The sequence below is a fragment of the Tachysurus vachellii genome, chromosome 6, assembly GCF_030014155.1.
Source record: "Tachysurus vachellii isolate PV-2020 chromosome 6, HZAU_Pvac_v1, whole genome shotgun sequence".
Taxonomy (NCBI): Eukaryota; Metazoa; Chordata; class Actinopteri; order Siluriformes; family Bagridae; genus Tachysurus; species Tachysurus vachellii.
In genome coordinates, this window is record NC_083465.1 from 12,066,303 (window position 1) to 12,081,155 (window position 14,853).

At 39.2% G+C, this 14,853-nt stretch overlaps 1 protein-coding gene across 2 annotated transcripts in view; it reads left to right on the forward strand.

Moving 5' to 3' along the window:
• The window catches only part of atrn (attractin), a 52,826-nt gene extending 39,344 nt beyond the window's left edge, over positions 1 to 13,482 (forward strand). For both annotated transcript variants that reach the window (XM_060872258.1, XM_060872259.1), the window contains exons 26-29: positions 454 to 532; positions 3,427 to 3,534; positions 10,723 to 10,837; positions 10,943 to 13,482. In XM_060872258.1, the coding sequence (XP_060728241.1) occupies positions 454 to 532; positions 3,427 to 3,534; positions 10,723 to 10,837; positions 10,943 to 11,067 (427 nt within the window). In that variant the 3' untranslated portion in view covers positions 11,068 to 13,482. The remainder of the gene's footprint in view (positions 1 to 453; positions 533 to 3,426; positions 3,535 to 10,722; positions 10,838 to 10,942) is intronic.
• The last annotated feature ends 1,371 nt before the right edge of the window (positions 13,483 to 14,853 follow it).

Sequence of the window (14,853 nt, forward strand, 5' to 3'; positions counted from 1 at the left end):
TCCCTGTTACAGGGATAGGAACTTAAACAAATAGGATGCGCATCAGATCCTGATAGACTGCACAATTGTTTTAATGGCATCATGGAGAATGCTGAGTATCATCTTCCATACTCCCTTTGGTTGCATTAAGTGAAAATGAGTTAGGAAAGAGCAAACCGGGACAGGTTATTAAAGAGAGACAATCACACACACACCTCCACATACATAAATGAATATACAAACCTAGAAATATTCAATTATGCAAGAGTATCTGTGAGGCAAAGTCACAGACATGGGTAAAGTTTACATTTTACCTTAATAAAGAAGGTAGAAAGTTTCGCGTTGTGCATATTGTGAATCTATTTTTCATCCTTTTCTTTATTACTAATGGAACATTTTGGGTTGTAAAAGATTAAATTTGGATTCCATCTAGAGGAATGATTGTTTTTCTTCCTTCTTTGCTGTTTGTTGCAGCTGTTTCCTGTCCCTTCTGTTGGTGGCAGCAGTTGTGTGGAAGATCAAGCAGAGTTGCTGGGCATCACGACGAAGAGAGGTCAGTGTCTTAGCAGCAGCTGTACTGAATATAACCTCGATATGTGTTTGCACTGCAGACATCTCTTAATACCACCCCAAAGAATCGGAATTTTCAAGCAAACTTTTCCTTTGTTAAACTGCCAGTCAAGTTTCTTCATTAAAACCTGAATAAATTATTTCACTTAACAAATCTTTCTGTATTGTCCACAAGACAATAATAACAGAATTGACCACAAATGAACCGGTTCAGTAGTTTCCATACACCTGATTCTTCATGCTGTGTGTCATTAACCGGATGATCAATGACAGTTTATATGATTTGTGATCAAGTTCTAATGAGCACTGAAACTACACAATGTTTTTCAGAAAAATTATTTTCCAGCATCTTTGTATTTGACCGCTTTCCAATAGCAGCTCTATGATTTTGAGATCCAACTGAGGGATTGTTCACAATTACAAAATAATTATAATTACAGACATTCACTGTTACTCAACAACAATACACATTACTTTAAGAGCCAGGGGTGTAAACTTTTGAACAGTATTCTTTGTGTAAATTGGTATTATTTTGTCTTCTGGGAATCATAAGTAAAATAAAATACCTATGTAGCTTTCGAAGGACAATACTTAAAGGAAAACAAATAGATCTAATTTTTTCATTGTCCTCCATCTATACGTTTTCATTCATTCTCCAATGTAATGCACTAAACAGACATGGCCTGTGAGTGAACCCCTGTGGGAATATTTCTCTATATTTCTCTGTGCTAAAGTGAAGTGCTTCCTCTTACTTACATTTCTTCCAGGCACTAACGTTATCCCTAAAGATGAATGCATTCAGTTTAAAAGTGCATTTTTAACAGGCCGCAGTGCATCACTCAACTACACTTAATGTGCTGAACAAACTGTTTGCTGAAATGTTGACCGCCTGTGTTTGAAACGGTGTCTTCTCCGGTGTATCGTAAAAGGTTGCACATAGCATTTCGAAGTGTTTAGTCAGACATTCCTCAATATCCAGAGAAATGTTCCACCAGATCTCCGGCATCCCAAAAAATGTCCTGAAGCTTATGCATACGTTCAGATGGGGTGGTCCTCTGTTGATTTGTCATTATACAATGCCATCCTCGTTTGCCAGTATGTTTGAGGAGTTGGGGCAATAAGGAAAATGCAGAAAGTCTCAAGGTGACTTCATCCATTTGGTGCACGTTTTTATTGGATCAGCTCACTCCAGTTAGCCAGCACTGTTTCACTTGTGGGGTTATTAAGTGTGTGAGAATGTGAGGAAATGATGCATACAAAACTCCTTGAGCATATGAGGCATGTCTCAAGACACATTTCTATTCAAGGTCAGTTTATTTTTCTTCCGTTTCTCCCCATTTTCCCCTCATTTCACAAAAATACATGCACACATCCAGAGGCAGGAACTTGCCGGGTTATGGATGTTAACTGTCTTCCTGTTAACGTAATGCAAGGTGGTCTCTCTCACTCACACACACTCTTTGCTATAAGGCAATAATAAATCCGTTAATCAGTAGTCTTTGGGGCAGAGTAGGATTAATTCGAGATCTAAATTAGGCATCATTAAAGGAATATATTTACAATGTCCTCGGATAATCTCTACCAGCGTCTGCTTATCTTTTAGTCTTGAGAGTCATATTTGAGGTCACATGGTTGAGCTCATGAATTATGTAAATGTCAAAAAGAGAACCAAGTGCAGTAGAATCAGAAACAGAAGAAATCTCCTGTCTTGTCTAAACTTCACACGTCCCCCTTTACTGGTTTTCTGTTTCAGATTATATAAACAAATATCTTGTGTGATATATTTATTATTCATTCATTCATCTTCTACCGCTTATCCGAACTACCTCGGGTCACGGGGAGCCTGTGCCTATCTCAGGCGTCATCGGGCATCAAGGCAGGATACACCCTGGACGGAGTGCCAACCCATCGCAGGGCACACACACACACACACTCTCATTCACTCACACAATCACACACTAGGGACAATTTTCCAGAGATGCCGATCAACCTACCATGCATGTCTTTGGACCGGGGGAGGAAACCGGAGTACCCGGAGGAAACCCCCGAGGCACGGGGAGAACATGCAAACTCCACACACACAAGGTGGAGGCGGGATATTTATTATTATGTTAATATTAATCTATTAGAATGTAGGATTTATCCAAGCTAAATATATAAAAATTTGTGCATGGGAACAGATTATACAAGTCTACACCAGTTTGATATCCATGACCCCGTACCACACAGCTTCATTTAGTGCCCATGTAATCCCTATACTTCAGTCCATGAGGTTTATCGTCTGTGACCTCAGTTGGATTTCTTCTGTAAGATATAAGTAAGAGCTTTACACAAGTAAGGAAATCTCATCTGTGTGTAGTTCACTTGAAGTTGAAAGGTATAATAGGCTGAGTAAGTGTAAGTTCCGTTCTCATATTCAACCACTGCACATTCAGAAACGTTTCCTAATGCTGGATCAGTACGAGTCTCCCGTCTTTACTGCTCTGTAGTACATCAAAGCGCACAGTATTGTGAGCTTCAAACTCCTTCTTTGTGTGTTGTGAGCTTGAAGCGGCAGAGAAAAAGTAAGCAGCGCTACATACAGAATGCTTTTACTGTGGTGAGATTTAATTCTGTTTGGGTCTTTTGTCTGTTTTTCCTCTTGCTCTTTTTTTGTCATTTGTTCTCACCGAAACCCAAGATTTATATGTTCAATTTGATTCTCAAAAGGTCAGTTTTTGTGCATATTTACATATCACAGGCAGCTTGTTTCACTGTCAGTGATTTGTTAATAATTGTTTCTTGCCTTTATCTGCACACAAAGTAGAGTATGTCTGTGGGTGAATGTGTGTATTTGTACGTCTGCTCCATTATCTTGCTCCTCCTCTACTTTCTCAGCAACTCCTGCGAGAGATGCAGCAGATGGCCAGTCGGCCGTTCGCCACCATCAACGTTGCCTTGGAGACAGATGAGGAGCCGCCTGACCTGATTGGTGGAAATGTGAAGGTGAGTGTGACCTTATAGATTATGGCTAAGCTTGAGAATGTGTTCATAATTACATTTTTCATAAGACCTTGTCAAACATCTTTATTAACCAGCTGAGTCAGCTGTCCGCAGTGACCATTTTGCACCCTCTCAGAGCTACTCATCTGTTTCCCACAGATTTCATTTGCTCTGTTTGCCTGCAGCCGAATAATTGATGGCTCAGTTAAAACAACACCCTTCATCTTGACACCTTAATTGGAACGGAGTAAAGCGATTGAGGGCAAACTGAATTAAATTTGTGATTGAACAAGGCGGATAATGCGTTTAATAATCCGTTAAATAGAAGGCATACAAACCTTTTGAAAGTGTTAACTTTCGTGATCGGAATGTTTACACACATTCTGCACATGTGTTTGTATAATGACACACTTTGAGTGCAGAAAGTGGTCATGGACGTTTGGAGGTTCTGATATCTGTATTTACAGTATGCTCTGGCACCAAGTTGTGAAAGCATTGTTTTCCGGTTGTTTGCATATCCGTATGTCCACAGTCCTTGTTGGCACCACCTGCACCACCTATCTCACAAATATTAGATTTCCTTGCTCCCAGAACACATACACCTGATTGAACACAGTATGAAGTTTAGGCCACAGGACATAAGTAAAGGAAAGGAGTTCTATATAAGGTGGAGTGGAATGATGGAATGATATATGGTGTCATAAGTGTTAGATAGGAATGAGACACAAACTAAGGAGTTTACTCAAAAAGATATATATTGGGATATGATATAAAATACATAAAATACATTTGTAAGTTGCTGTACATCCAAAGCAATCAAGGAGAAAATCGGGTTGGACCAAGGCAAATACAACAACAAAAAAAAACTAACAAAAAAATAATTTAAAATGCAAATGACTGTCAAGTCTTTTCCCTTAACTCCTACACCATGACATAATTGGCAGTTACACACCTACCAGTAAGTATACACAGCATATCAAATAGCAAATCATTTACAGTGTTTCCAAGTCTTGTAAGCTAAACAAAGGGGCAGATCAAGCTCATAGTCAGGATAAGAACATTTAACAGAAATATCACAGCAAAACACAAAGTGGACTAAGAACTCACCCATGAACGCACTCAGTTGAGCATCAAGAAGTCGAAGCTGCCCGTACTGCCGTTCAGCACACTTAAGTAGTCTCAAATTATGAAGTCAACAACTTAAAACATAATACCAACGGAGCAGCAGCTGAAGCAGAGTAGGAAAGCCTGGACGGAGGACTGTGATGGACTAAGCTGCACAGACTGAACATGCGCTTGCTACAGGCTCAACAGACGTCTGAGGTGCTGAAACATTTGCCACAACATCCCCTGCGTTAACCTTCTTAACTGAACCCTGCTGTTTTGTATCTTTATCTTTAAAACAGGCAATGCTACAGGTACGTGACCTTGGTCATGAGTAGCTGCAAGTTTCAGAATGGGAATGTGGAAGTGTGAGGAGCTTTATTAGAAGTCTTTAATGGTCAAAGCATCCTTACAAGAAGGATATGTGGCAGTGTTACTTTTCCTTGTCCACCCAATACAGCTTCGGTTGTTTGTTTCTTGGGGTTCTCCCATCACTCTCCTCTTCAGGAGGTGAAAAGCTGCTTAGTTGAGTTACTGGTGAGTGACTCAGAGACTTGGCCAGTTTAAAACTTTCCACTTTTTTCCCCCTGATAAAGTCCTTTGAGTTTGCACTGTGTTTTCGATCAGTGTCCTACTACATGAAGTTCCTCCTCATTAATTTGGAAGCAGTCATTTTTACCATGTTTCACAAATAAGCTTGTATGTTTTGGATCATGTGCAGATCCATCCTTTCTCCACTCTTTGACTTTGCTATCATTTGGTATGGTATGCTCTGTATTTCCTTCTTAATTCCAGTCAGTCTGGTCTTCTTTTTGGTTTTTCACAGCTCTCACAATGTTTGTCATCACCTGCCCAGTTCACTGTCTGGTTGTTAGTAAACTGGTGGATTCTTTCTTTTAGGGGATATTCCAGGTTGTTGTATTGACTATGCTCGCTTTTCTCAGCTTCAACATTGCTTGCTTTTCTCCCATAGACAGCTTTCTGGTTTATACTTTTGTAACAACAAAAGTAGTCTTTGTAACATGTAACAGGTGAAACTGAAAGCTAAAAGCAAGAGAAGCTGTACAGTTATTTATATGTCTAAAAGTGCACATCAAGAAACAGCTGGCAGTCACAGCTGGCAGCTGGCAGTTGCTCGGCTAAATATTGGTTATTGGTTCTGTTATAAAGTGAGAGATTTTCTGTCATTTAAAAGCTGAAATTCTCTTAAAAATAATAATAATAAAAATAATAATAATAATAATATTAATGTAATATTTGGATTTTAACACCAACTGGCTTTAGTCTACAGCAAAAAAAAACCAAAAAAACTTGGCATTGCCCTTCCAATCGTTTCAGAGGGGACTGTATATAATGACCTTCTGTTCAGTAAGACATTTGAGTACATTTAACGTGTTAAAACACCACGCTGCAAGTGAAACCTTGGCTGTCATTCTAAAGCAACATTAGTTGCTTGATACACTCTGACAGGATTCGTAAGATTGTTGTTGTCATGGTAACCATGCTATTAGATGCCAGCTCGCATGCGCATTATTCATAATATGTTTCATGTAACGTGCATATAAATGACAATTTCAGTATGTACCCTGTACCACGGTTTGTTTATAATCCGCAGTCGGTCTTTAATGAAGATTTTAGCATATATTGTGTAGAGTTCAACAGCCTCATCTGACTTATTGAGTTTTATGTTAAGAATATCAGGCATTATCTCCATATATCTACACTGAGAGCTGCACTTAACAACGTGTAGACTATCAAATCATCAGACTGGAATGTAGTTAGAGCTTCAGTCTAGCTTCACTATTGTCTGTGTGTCAATATAACAAATGTAGTTATATATTTTGATGTTCATCTTGGCCATGCTTTCATTGGAACACTTCAAATTTTCTCCCAGGTTAGTGGGACAGCCCTGAAGCATAGATTCAATTTAGATTTATGTCTTTTCCACGTTCTCTCCATCTGCCTGCCTCTGCGCACACCCCCCTTTCTTCTTTCTCTCTCTTTCATTTGTGCTCTCTCTCTCTCTCTCTCTCTCTCTCTCTCTCTCTCTCTCTCTCTCTCTCTCTCGGTCATACACACAGTTACAAGAGTCTTCTGTTTTTAAAATGTTTCTGGAAAAACTCCATAAAATGGAAGAAGTACTAGGTGGAATGGTAGTTGCAGTTTTGATGTTTTATCTCCTATGTGCTGTTTTCATTCTTTACCCAGAGGAAGCCTTCCTTGGGTTTTCTACAGAAACGGTGCTACCATTTTACAAGAGATACAGGATTATTTAATGTATGGACTTTTGTGAAATCAAGACAAACAGCTATGCTGGCATTAAGCAGTGAGTGTAAGATCTTGTGCTGCAGAAGTCTAAGTGATGCAGCTATGTGGCAGCTCCCTCAGCACCCAGCAGTTCTAAAGGACTTCTAGATAGATTCACTGCCAGAAACACACAGAAAGGACAAGTTGCTCTAGCATTTCCTTGAGATGAAACTTGCCAGCAAGCATTAAAATTGCGATTGCAAAAGCATAAGAGACTGGAATTGAATCGAATCAGTTTTTCTTTAAGAACTAAGCACTAGATGGCAGTAGGCATGCATTTATAAAGCAGAAGCTTTCTAAATTGAACGCTAATAGCAATAATTACAAGAGTGCTAGTAATAGCTTGATGGATAGATTTTGCACACAGTGGCTTGTTGATGTGAACAAAAACGCGCTCCATTCAGACCACAGATGATGTACCACTCGTGTGATCCAGTCTGCATTATGCCCAAGAAATTGCTGAGTTTATTTCCCTCCCAGTTGCAGTGTAACAATGTTGTTTACTTCTATACAAATATGGCATCAGAACTCTGGTCCTGTACTCTGAAGCTAATGAAGGTATTTTCTTTTATTATACTCTCAGGTTGTTGAAGTCTAGAGACAGTTTAGCTCCTCAGTGCTTGCTCTGTGCTAGTGACCAGAAAATGGTGCATTTTAAATCTCAGCTCTACCAGAGAGCCAATTATACAGGATTTTACCTTTAATACACAACTGCTCAGGTGTATATTTTGGGTTGTATAGAGATCGTATCTGCAATCTGCAAATTGACTAAATGGTTTATTCAGTGTGTTAGGAATAGCTGTTCAACGAAGAGTGCGCACAACTAGAACTAACCTTTTTAGTTACCATTAACTGTAATAAAGGCATGGTTAGTATAAGGACAATAAAGACACGTAATTGATTTTTCTTTAAGGGCTGAAAACAGTTTCTTTTAATATTTCAGCTTGCAAAGCCAGTTCGTTCTAATAATTTGGGATTTCAACCCTGAGTCATGTAATCATGTCCTTGGTGCTGTGTTTATATAACTACCATAAACTGCATAAGCTACATGATGACACCTTTTATGATAGATCTATGAAAACTATATGTTTCCCAGACCATGAAATGACTCGGCTTATTCAGCTCCATGATTAATGACCTGGATGCACCGGAGAATTAAAAAGCACACAGCTTTAAGATATGCATTTGTGCAAGCATGTAGGAGGGATTGCAAAGCTCATTGTGATTTCTCGATGAAAAAGCCACTTGCACTGCTGAATGACAAATCAACAGCAAAGAGAGGGGTTTCAAACCTTTTGTGGTGATTCTTTTAATATTTGACGGAAGAAATTCAGCCAACTGCTCTGGAGAAAGAAGAGCAGATGTTCTGTGCAAGGAATGTACTTTTTTTTTCAGGTTATCTTGTATGTTAGCACACATTAGGCACATTAAGACAAGAACAATGACCAGAATTTGCTTCCAAAATGATGATCGACTTTGCAGAAAACAGCTGTGCTGGATCTCAGTTCTAAGCTATTATTTGTTTGTTTATTTTGAAACCAGATCATTTCTAAATCTTCTAATTGTTTGCATACCTGCTGCGATGTGCGGCATATCTTTTTAAGACTAAACACGCCATTTAAAATATTTTGACATCAGTCTGGCAGGTTTTCTAATTACCAAATTGTCTCTTATAATTTCATGTAAGAGTTTCATAGCACTTTTCTAAATCATAGCACTTTTCTCTCAAGTTGTCACGTTTCTTTTCTTTCCACCAGGTTTCCTCGAGATGTTTTTCTTGCTATTATTTTGGAAAAACACCACTCGCGTAAATGTGATATTAAATCACAAAGGAAATGCAAATAAGTATGCAGCGACTGATACTGTCTGGCTGGTGTGCAAGCGAGCTGCCGTTACCATCACCCAGTGGGCATCGTCAGAAAGTGGAGGACAGCTTTATGTCCTGAAAATAGCAGAGCCACAGTGAAGTTTATCCTCTTCAGTATACTGGAAATTATTATATGTTACACCTTGTTTGTCCCAGAACCTGTGGATGACAGATGTTCTAAGTGCTGCCTTTGCATGATTGGTTGTATAGCCTTACATTCATAGGGAGGAAATAAGATTGCAGGCTTCCTCTGAAACATTTCTTGGTTGTTTTTCTAGGCTATTCCTAAAGGATCAAAAAGCATGATGCTTCCCACCTAACATCTTTAACCTCCTGCTCTGTACGTCTAGCTCTATTCTAGCTCTCTCTCTCTCTCTCTCTCTCTCTCTCTCTCGCCTCTCATTCTCGCTCACTCTCACTCTCTCGCTCCCCCCTCACACTATTTCCCCCTTGTACTCTCTCCCTATCTTTCTCTCTCCCTCCCTCTCTCTCTCTCTCTCCTCTCCTCTCCTTCTCCATCTTCCACACCCTTATTTATAAGAGTTAATTAAACAAAGCATGTGTTTTGGTGGCTCAGTCTGGTTGCCTTAGATAATCTAGCTATTCCAAACAGAACACACACACACACACACACACACACACACACACATTCTCTCTCTCGCTCTCTCTCTTTCTCTCGCTCTCTCTCATACACACACAAATTTCCGGATGCATTTCTTTAAAGACTAATAAAATTTCCTAAAGACAGCCACAGCACAATAAGACATGGGTTTAAAGGATGCAAGGTAAACCAGAAGGCAAGATTGTGAGGCCTTGCATTGTGTGGGTATGTGTTTGTGAGTGAGTGAGAGGGAGAGAGAGATGGAGCATGAGCTAATGAGTAATGAGCCTTGGGGACTGTGAGCAAAATATATGATTAAATCGAGTGAGTGTTGGAATGTGTTTGAGTGGAAGACTAAAGTTGTGCTATGATTTCCACTTCCAAGTGAGGAAGAGGGCATGTGCTTTTAGTCCTGGCCAGATTATGTCCACCCACTGACTAAAGAGACCACAGTAATTAAACTTGTAGAAAGCTATTTCAGGGTGTTTATGCTGCCTAGAAAATACCGGGAGAAACAGGGTATTGGCAGTCATTTTTCATTCAAACTTTTACAACACACACTTACACTTTTATACCAGTGTTGAAATGAATAATAATAATTTTGTATGTAGAGTCCTGCTTTTTTTTTCAATATAATACTATATACTTCAAATATAGTATATTCAGTATATAAATATATAAATATTGTCTGACTCTTCCAGTCAGAAACACACATCACTTTTAACTTGTCTTCCATCAAAGCATAAAAGAAATATCTTGAAACCAATATCTTTCTGATATTAGTTTAGTGTCAAGTCTTTTCGTGTGTGTTTTTGAATTGAAAGTGGGCTGGGAATTTTTGCGGAAAGCTGGCAACCCTCCCCATGAGCTTCACCAAGAACTGTTAAGTTCAACATTAAAATTAAAACCCTTCTTCTTTTGCAACTTTTTTTTCTTTGTTTCATCTGGCAAGATCCCAGTCCCTGAGGCTGCCAGGCTTTCATTAAAACAACACAAAAAAATGAAAAGAACATTCTGCCTACTGCCCAATCTGTACTTGTATTTGTTTAGGAGGTATAATCGGAACCATTCAAATAATATATTTGTATTACACTCCTATGTATGCGTATGTGGACATGTTCTATCGTAGTGAGTGACAGGAGTCAAGCACTTATGAGCTGAGTTAATAACTGTCTTTGGAAGGTCCTCATATGAATAGTAATAAAAAAAACTGTGCGCGTGCATGAGAGAACGACAGTAGTATCAGTAGCTACAACTTAATCATATCAGTGTCATTAATTATTAAATTAGAATTCTTGATTTGTGTATGCAGGCAGTGCCAAAGCCCATAGCTTTGGAACCATGTTTTGGGAATAAAGCCGCAGTGCTGTCCATCTTTATCAGATTACCCAGAGGCCCCGGAGGCATCCCGACTCCAGGACAGTCAGGTGGGGAAAGATTCTGTTTCTTACTCTTACACAGGCAACTCATTTATGCTGATCTTGCTACATAGTTCCGATAAACATCTTTCTTTCCCTCTGCATCTGTCTTAGGCCTGGCAGTAGCGAGTGCCCTGGTGGACGTGTCTCAGCAGTTGTGTGTGTGCTATAAGGAGAAATCTGGAGGGCTGCGCAGCCGTAAGCAGCAGCCAATAGCACAGCCAGCTACATGCATCTGACCTTTACCCTTCATCCCCGATTCCTGAGCTTTGACCTCCGCCAGGACTAAGCCACGGACACATGCAACCCAAATGGCGGAGGTTGACATACTCACAGGTGGAGCAAGAATGCAGTCTGATTGGAGAATTGAGACTCCCAACAAACGAAATGTACCCACAGAGTAGGAAAGCCGTAGTAGACGAGCGAGAGCTGCACAGACAGGGAGAGAGGGAGACTGAGACCGTCTCTCACCTCTAACTAATTGACTGCAGATAGGACTTCTTATACATATCTGCTATGTGATGATTTAACTTATTACTGTTGTTACTTGTTTTATTCCCTTTTTAAGCTCAGGAGGAGGTTCCCCTGCACTGCTGCACCATGGTCTCCATGGCAACATACAGTCAGACCACCAATAGCTAGCTGTTCTACATTCACCTACCCATAAACACTTGCCAAACAAGCATTAACGGGGTCATTCATGAGGCAGCTTGTGGGTCTGTGTCCCTTAAATCACGGCTCCGAATGCAGTAGAATCTCTGAGCTGTTCTGGGTTTTCGTAGGTGTTTATGCATGTTTTCATGTCTGAGATTGAAGTGGGTCATTTTCATAGTAAAACTACATCATGCCATTTTTCTATTTATGAAATTCAGCCAATTTATTCTCATCTTTTCACTGTCAGTGGTCTCTGACTCAGATCATTGCTCTGTTTCCTGCTCAGGAGCATTTTATCAGTGTTTTAGACCCACACAATCCCCCCCCCCCTCTCTCTGTCTGTTTTTGTCTTTTTTTGCCAACTCAACCCCACATTATGTATCTCCTTTGAGACTCCATGCCATTTCTTAGACCCGCTCTAGCTTCCAAGGCAAACAGAACCTGAGGGAGCTGAGAGAGAGTAAAGGCAAAGGGCTACGAATTAAATCTGAGTAGCAGCTTTTAGAGTTTTTCAAAATGCCAGATGCCGTTTTAGACCTTTTTGTTTTCCACACACACACTTGGTGGTAAAATGTACTTTCAGTTACATTTGTAATATGTGTGCGTGTGTGTGATTTCATTTATTTTATTTGTTTTTGATATTAGGGCTTAAGAGCAGGATTTAGTGTAGACAAAATGGCAGATGAGGAATGAACAAATATGACATTAGAAATGTACAGCAGTGGCAATCATACAGCTTTTTATTAGCTATTTTGTTTGTGTGTATTTGGTCCAATTATTTTTAAATGAGTTGTGAGACGTCCTATTCTCAGTTTATTCCATTTTAGTGGACCTCTTCACTGGTAAAGTTTTCTACATGACCCGAGCATGCTGAGATCCATGTTTATGGAGAAGTTTATTTTTTCATGTAGATTGGAATTCCAACTAACCTCATTTTTTTTTCCGCTACAGTATGTTCTGATGCGGACGTGTTTTGTGTCTTTTGTACTTCATTACAGCCTAATGAATTAAGGTGCAGAAACCATTTATTTCTCACTTGTTTGTTCCATGCAAGTGTCATTTCAGTTATTTCTCTGTGTATTCCACTGTCATGCACTGTATATAACAAGTTGCGACAAGGCTGCAGAATGGAACCAAGATTGGTGTTATGTGTCTCCGATTGCCTACTTGTCAATTCCCCTGCAACGGCTGAGCCATGATTGACGCGACACAGACCTTTCACAAACATTATGGTCGATCAGACCGCTGCAACCAAACAAGACCTTCCACAGCTAAATCATAAAGAACTGAGAAGTGCTATGATTGTGATGAGAAACTGTCTTTCACGTTGATGGATTAAATGTTAAGATCCATCGGAATGAGGAAGAAGTACCAGTAGCTTGGGAGCTATTGAGCACAGGACTGTCCAGTTCAATAGCCGCTCAATGGAAAGTGAGATGGACGCGCATTTCTGCAGTTTCAGGCAGAATATAATAAGTTGTAAGAAACTAGGTATGACGAGCTCTCACACTCACTTTTACACACACAGCATAGAACACAGACATGAAAGGAGCTAGGCTTTTTTTTTTTTTTATTGGAAGCCAATTAACCGATTATTTCAGGCCTCAAAGAGATCTTTACCCAGTCCTACGCCTCAACCCCACCACCTGCTTTCTGTACAGTAAGTACTGTAGATATCAGTATCTATAGTTAAATGTGTATAATGTAGCAGCAGATGCACTCTTTTTTTGTAACATAACGACAAACATTAATGTGAATGCCATTTTTGTTGAATGACTTGCTTGGCAGGTGGAGTAACCCCAGCTTTTACCGTGGGAACTCACCGCAGCTTCTTTTTGTATGTAAGATAGTGAATGTCACCATGAACAAACCTTAAATTAAGCACAAATACGATGTGTAAAAAAAACAGTAGAACAAATCATGGGAATTATAACTGAACTTGTAATTATAAATGTACATAAAGAAAGAATTTTTGTCTATAATAAATGCTGAAATTAAAAGTCTTGACTTTTTTACTTTTAATGCCAACCAGGTTTAATGACTTAAAGAGAAAGACCAAACAGTTAGGCATGAAGCCAGAGCGTCTAAGCCTGCAAAGCCAATTAGTTCTCTTTTTAGAAATAGCAGTTGGCCTCTTTAATTTGATCTTAGCACTTAGACCAGCCAGTGGGTCCATAAAGTATTCACTCCGAGTGATTATTCCTCTTTGCTGTATTGCAACATCACTTTAAAGAACTGCATTTTATTTCTGCTCCTTTAGAAGTGACTACAGGGAAAAAATATGTAGAATTATTTCACATTTATTTAAAAAAAAAAAGTATAAATTAAAGGATGAATATTCACCTCGTTCTTTGAATTCAACTGAGTCTTCTTGATTACTCAGACTAAATCTATTAAACATGATACATCTGTGTTAATTCCACAGTTTCTTGATATTAATTATATAACGTCTAATTAAATGAACAGCTAGGAACAGGCTAATGGTAAACCTTTTTCACTGATCTCCCTGCTGATCTCCTTTTTACTATAAATATGCTGATTTTATAACATGTTAGCTTACTCTGAGTACTGCAATGTTTATAAACTGTAAATGGAGAAATTAATGCAATTTCTTTAGACATTATGTTCACTAGTACTTTATTTTGCTGCTCTAAATGGGGAATCTAAGGGATGTGGTAGCTTAGTGGTTAAGATGTTGGGCTACCAATCAGAAGGTTGTGAGTTTGATTCCTACGTCCACCAAGCTGCCACTGCTGGGCCCCTGAGCAAGGCTCTTAACCCTCAATTGCTCAGTTGTATAAAAAATGAGATAAAATGTCCCTCTTGATAAGGGTGTCTGCTAAAGGCTGTAAATGCAAGTATAATTGTATATTTGTTGTACAGCTGATAGGAAAAGTTCATCATGTTTATTTGAAAATGTATGATTTGTTGATTATTGTTGTTAATTCTCTTATCCTGTGAGCAGTTAGCAGTCGGGTGCCCTGCTGATGTCACAGGGGGTCATTGCTTGCACAAAATCATAAAGGCTATTCTTCTATTTCTAATAGAAAAAAAATTCCTAGTCCTAGTTTTTTCCCCCCTCACATTCTTGCAGTGACATTTAATGCCATGTTAATGAGAGATGCGACATCGAAGGAATAGAGACAGCTGTGAGATGAATAAAATGATGGCACTTTGGTGCCTGGTCTGTTTGAGTAGAGTATACAGATGAGGAGATGAAAGATTGGGCAGAGTAAATGAATAAAGTTTTTGCTGCATCACATCTTTTTCACTCACTAAATATTATATATAGTGGTGGTTTATATACAGTATCTCACAGAAGTGAGTACACCCCTCACATTTTTGTAAATAGTTTATATCTTTTACAGCCA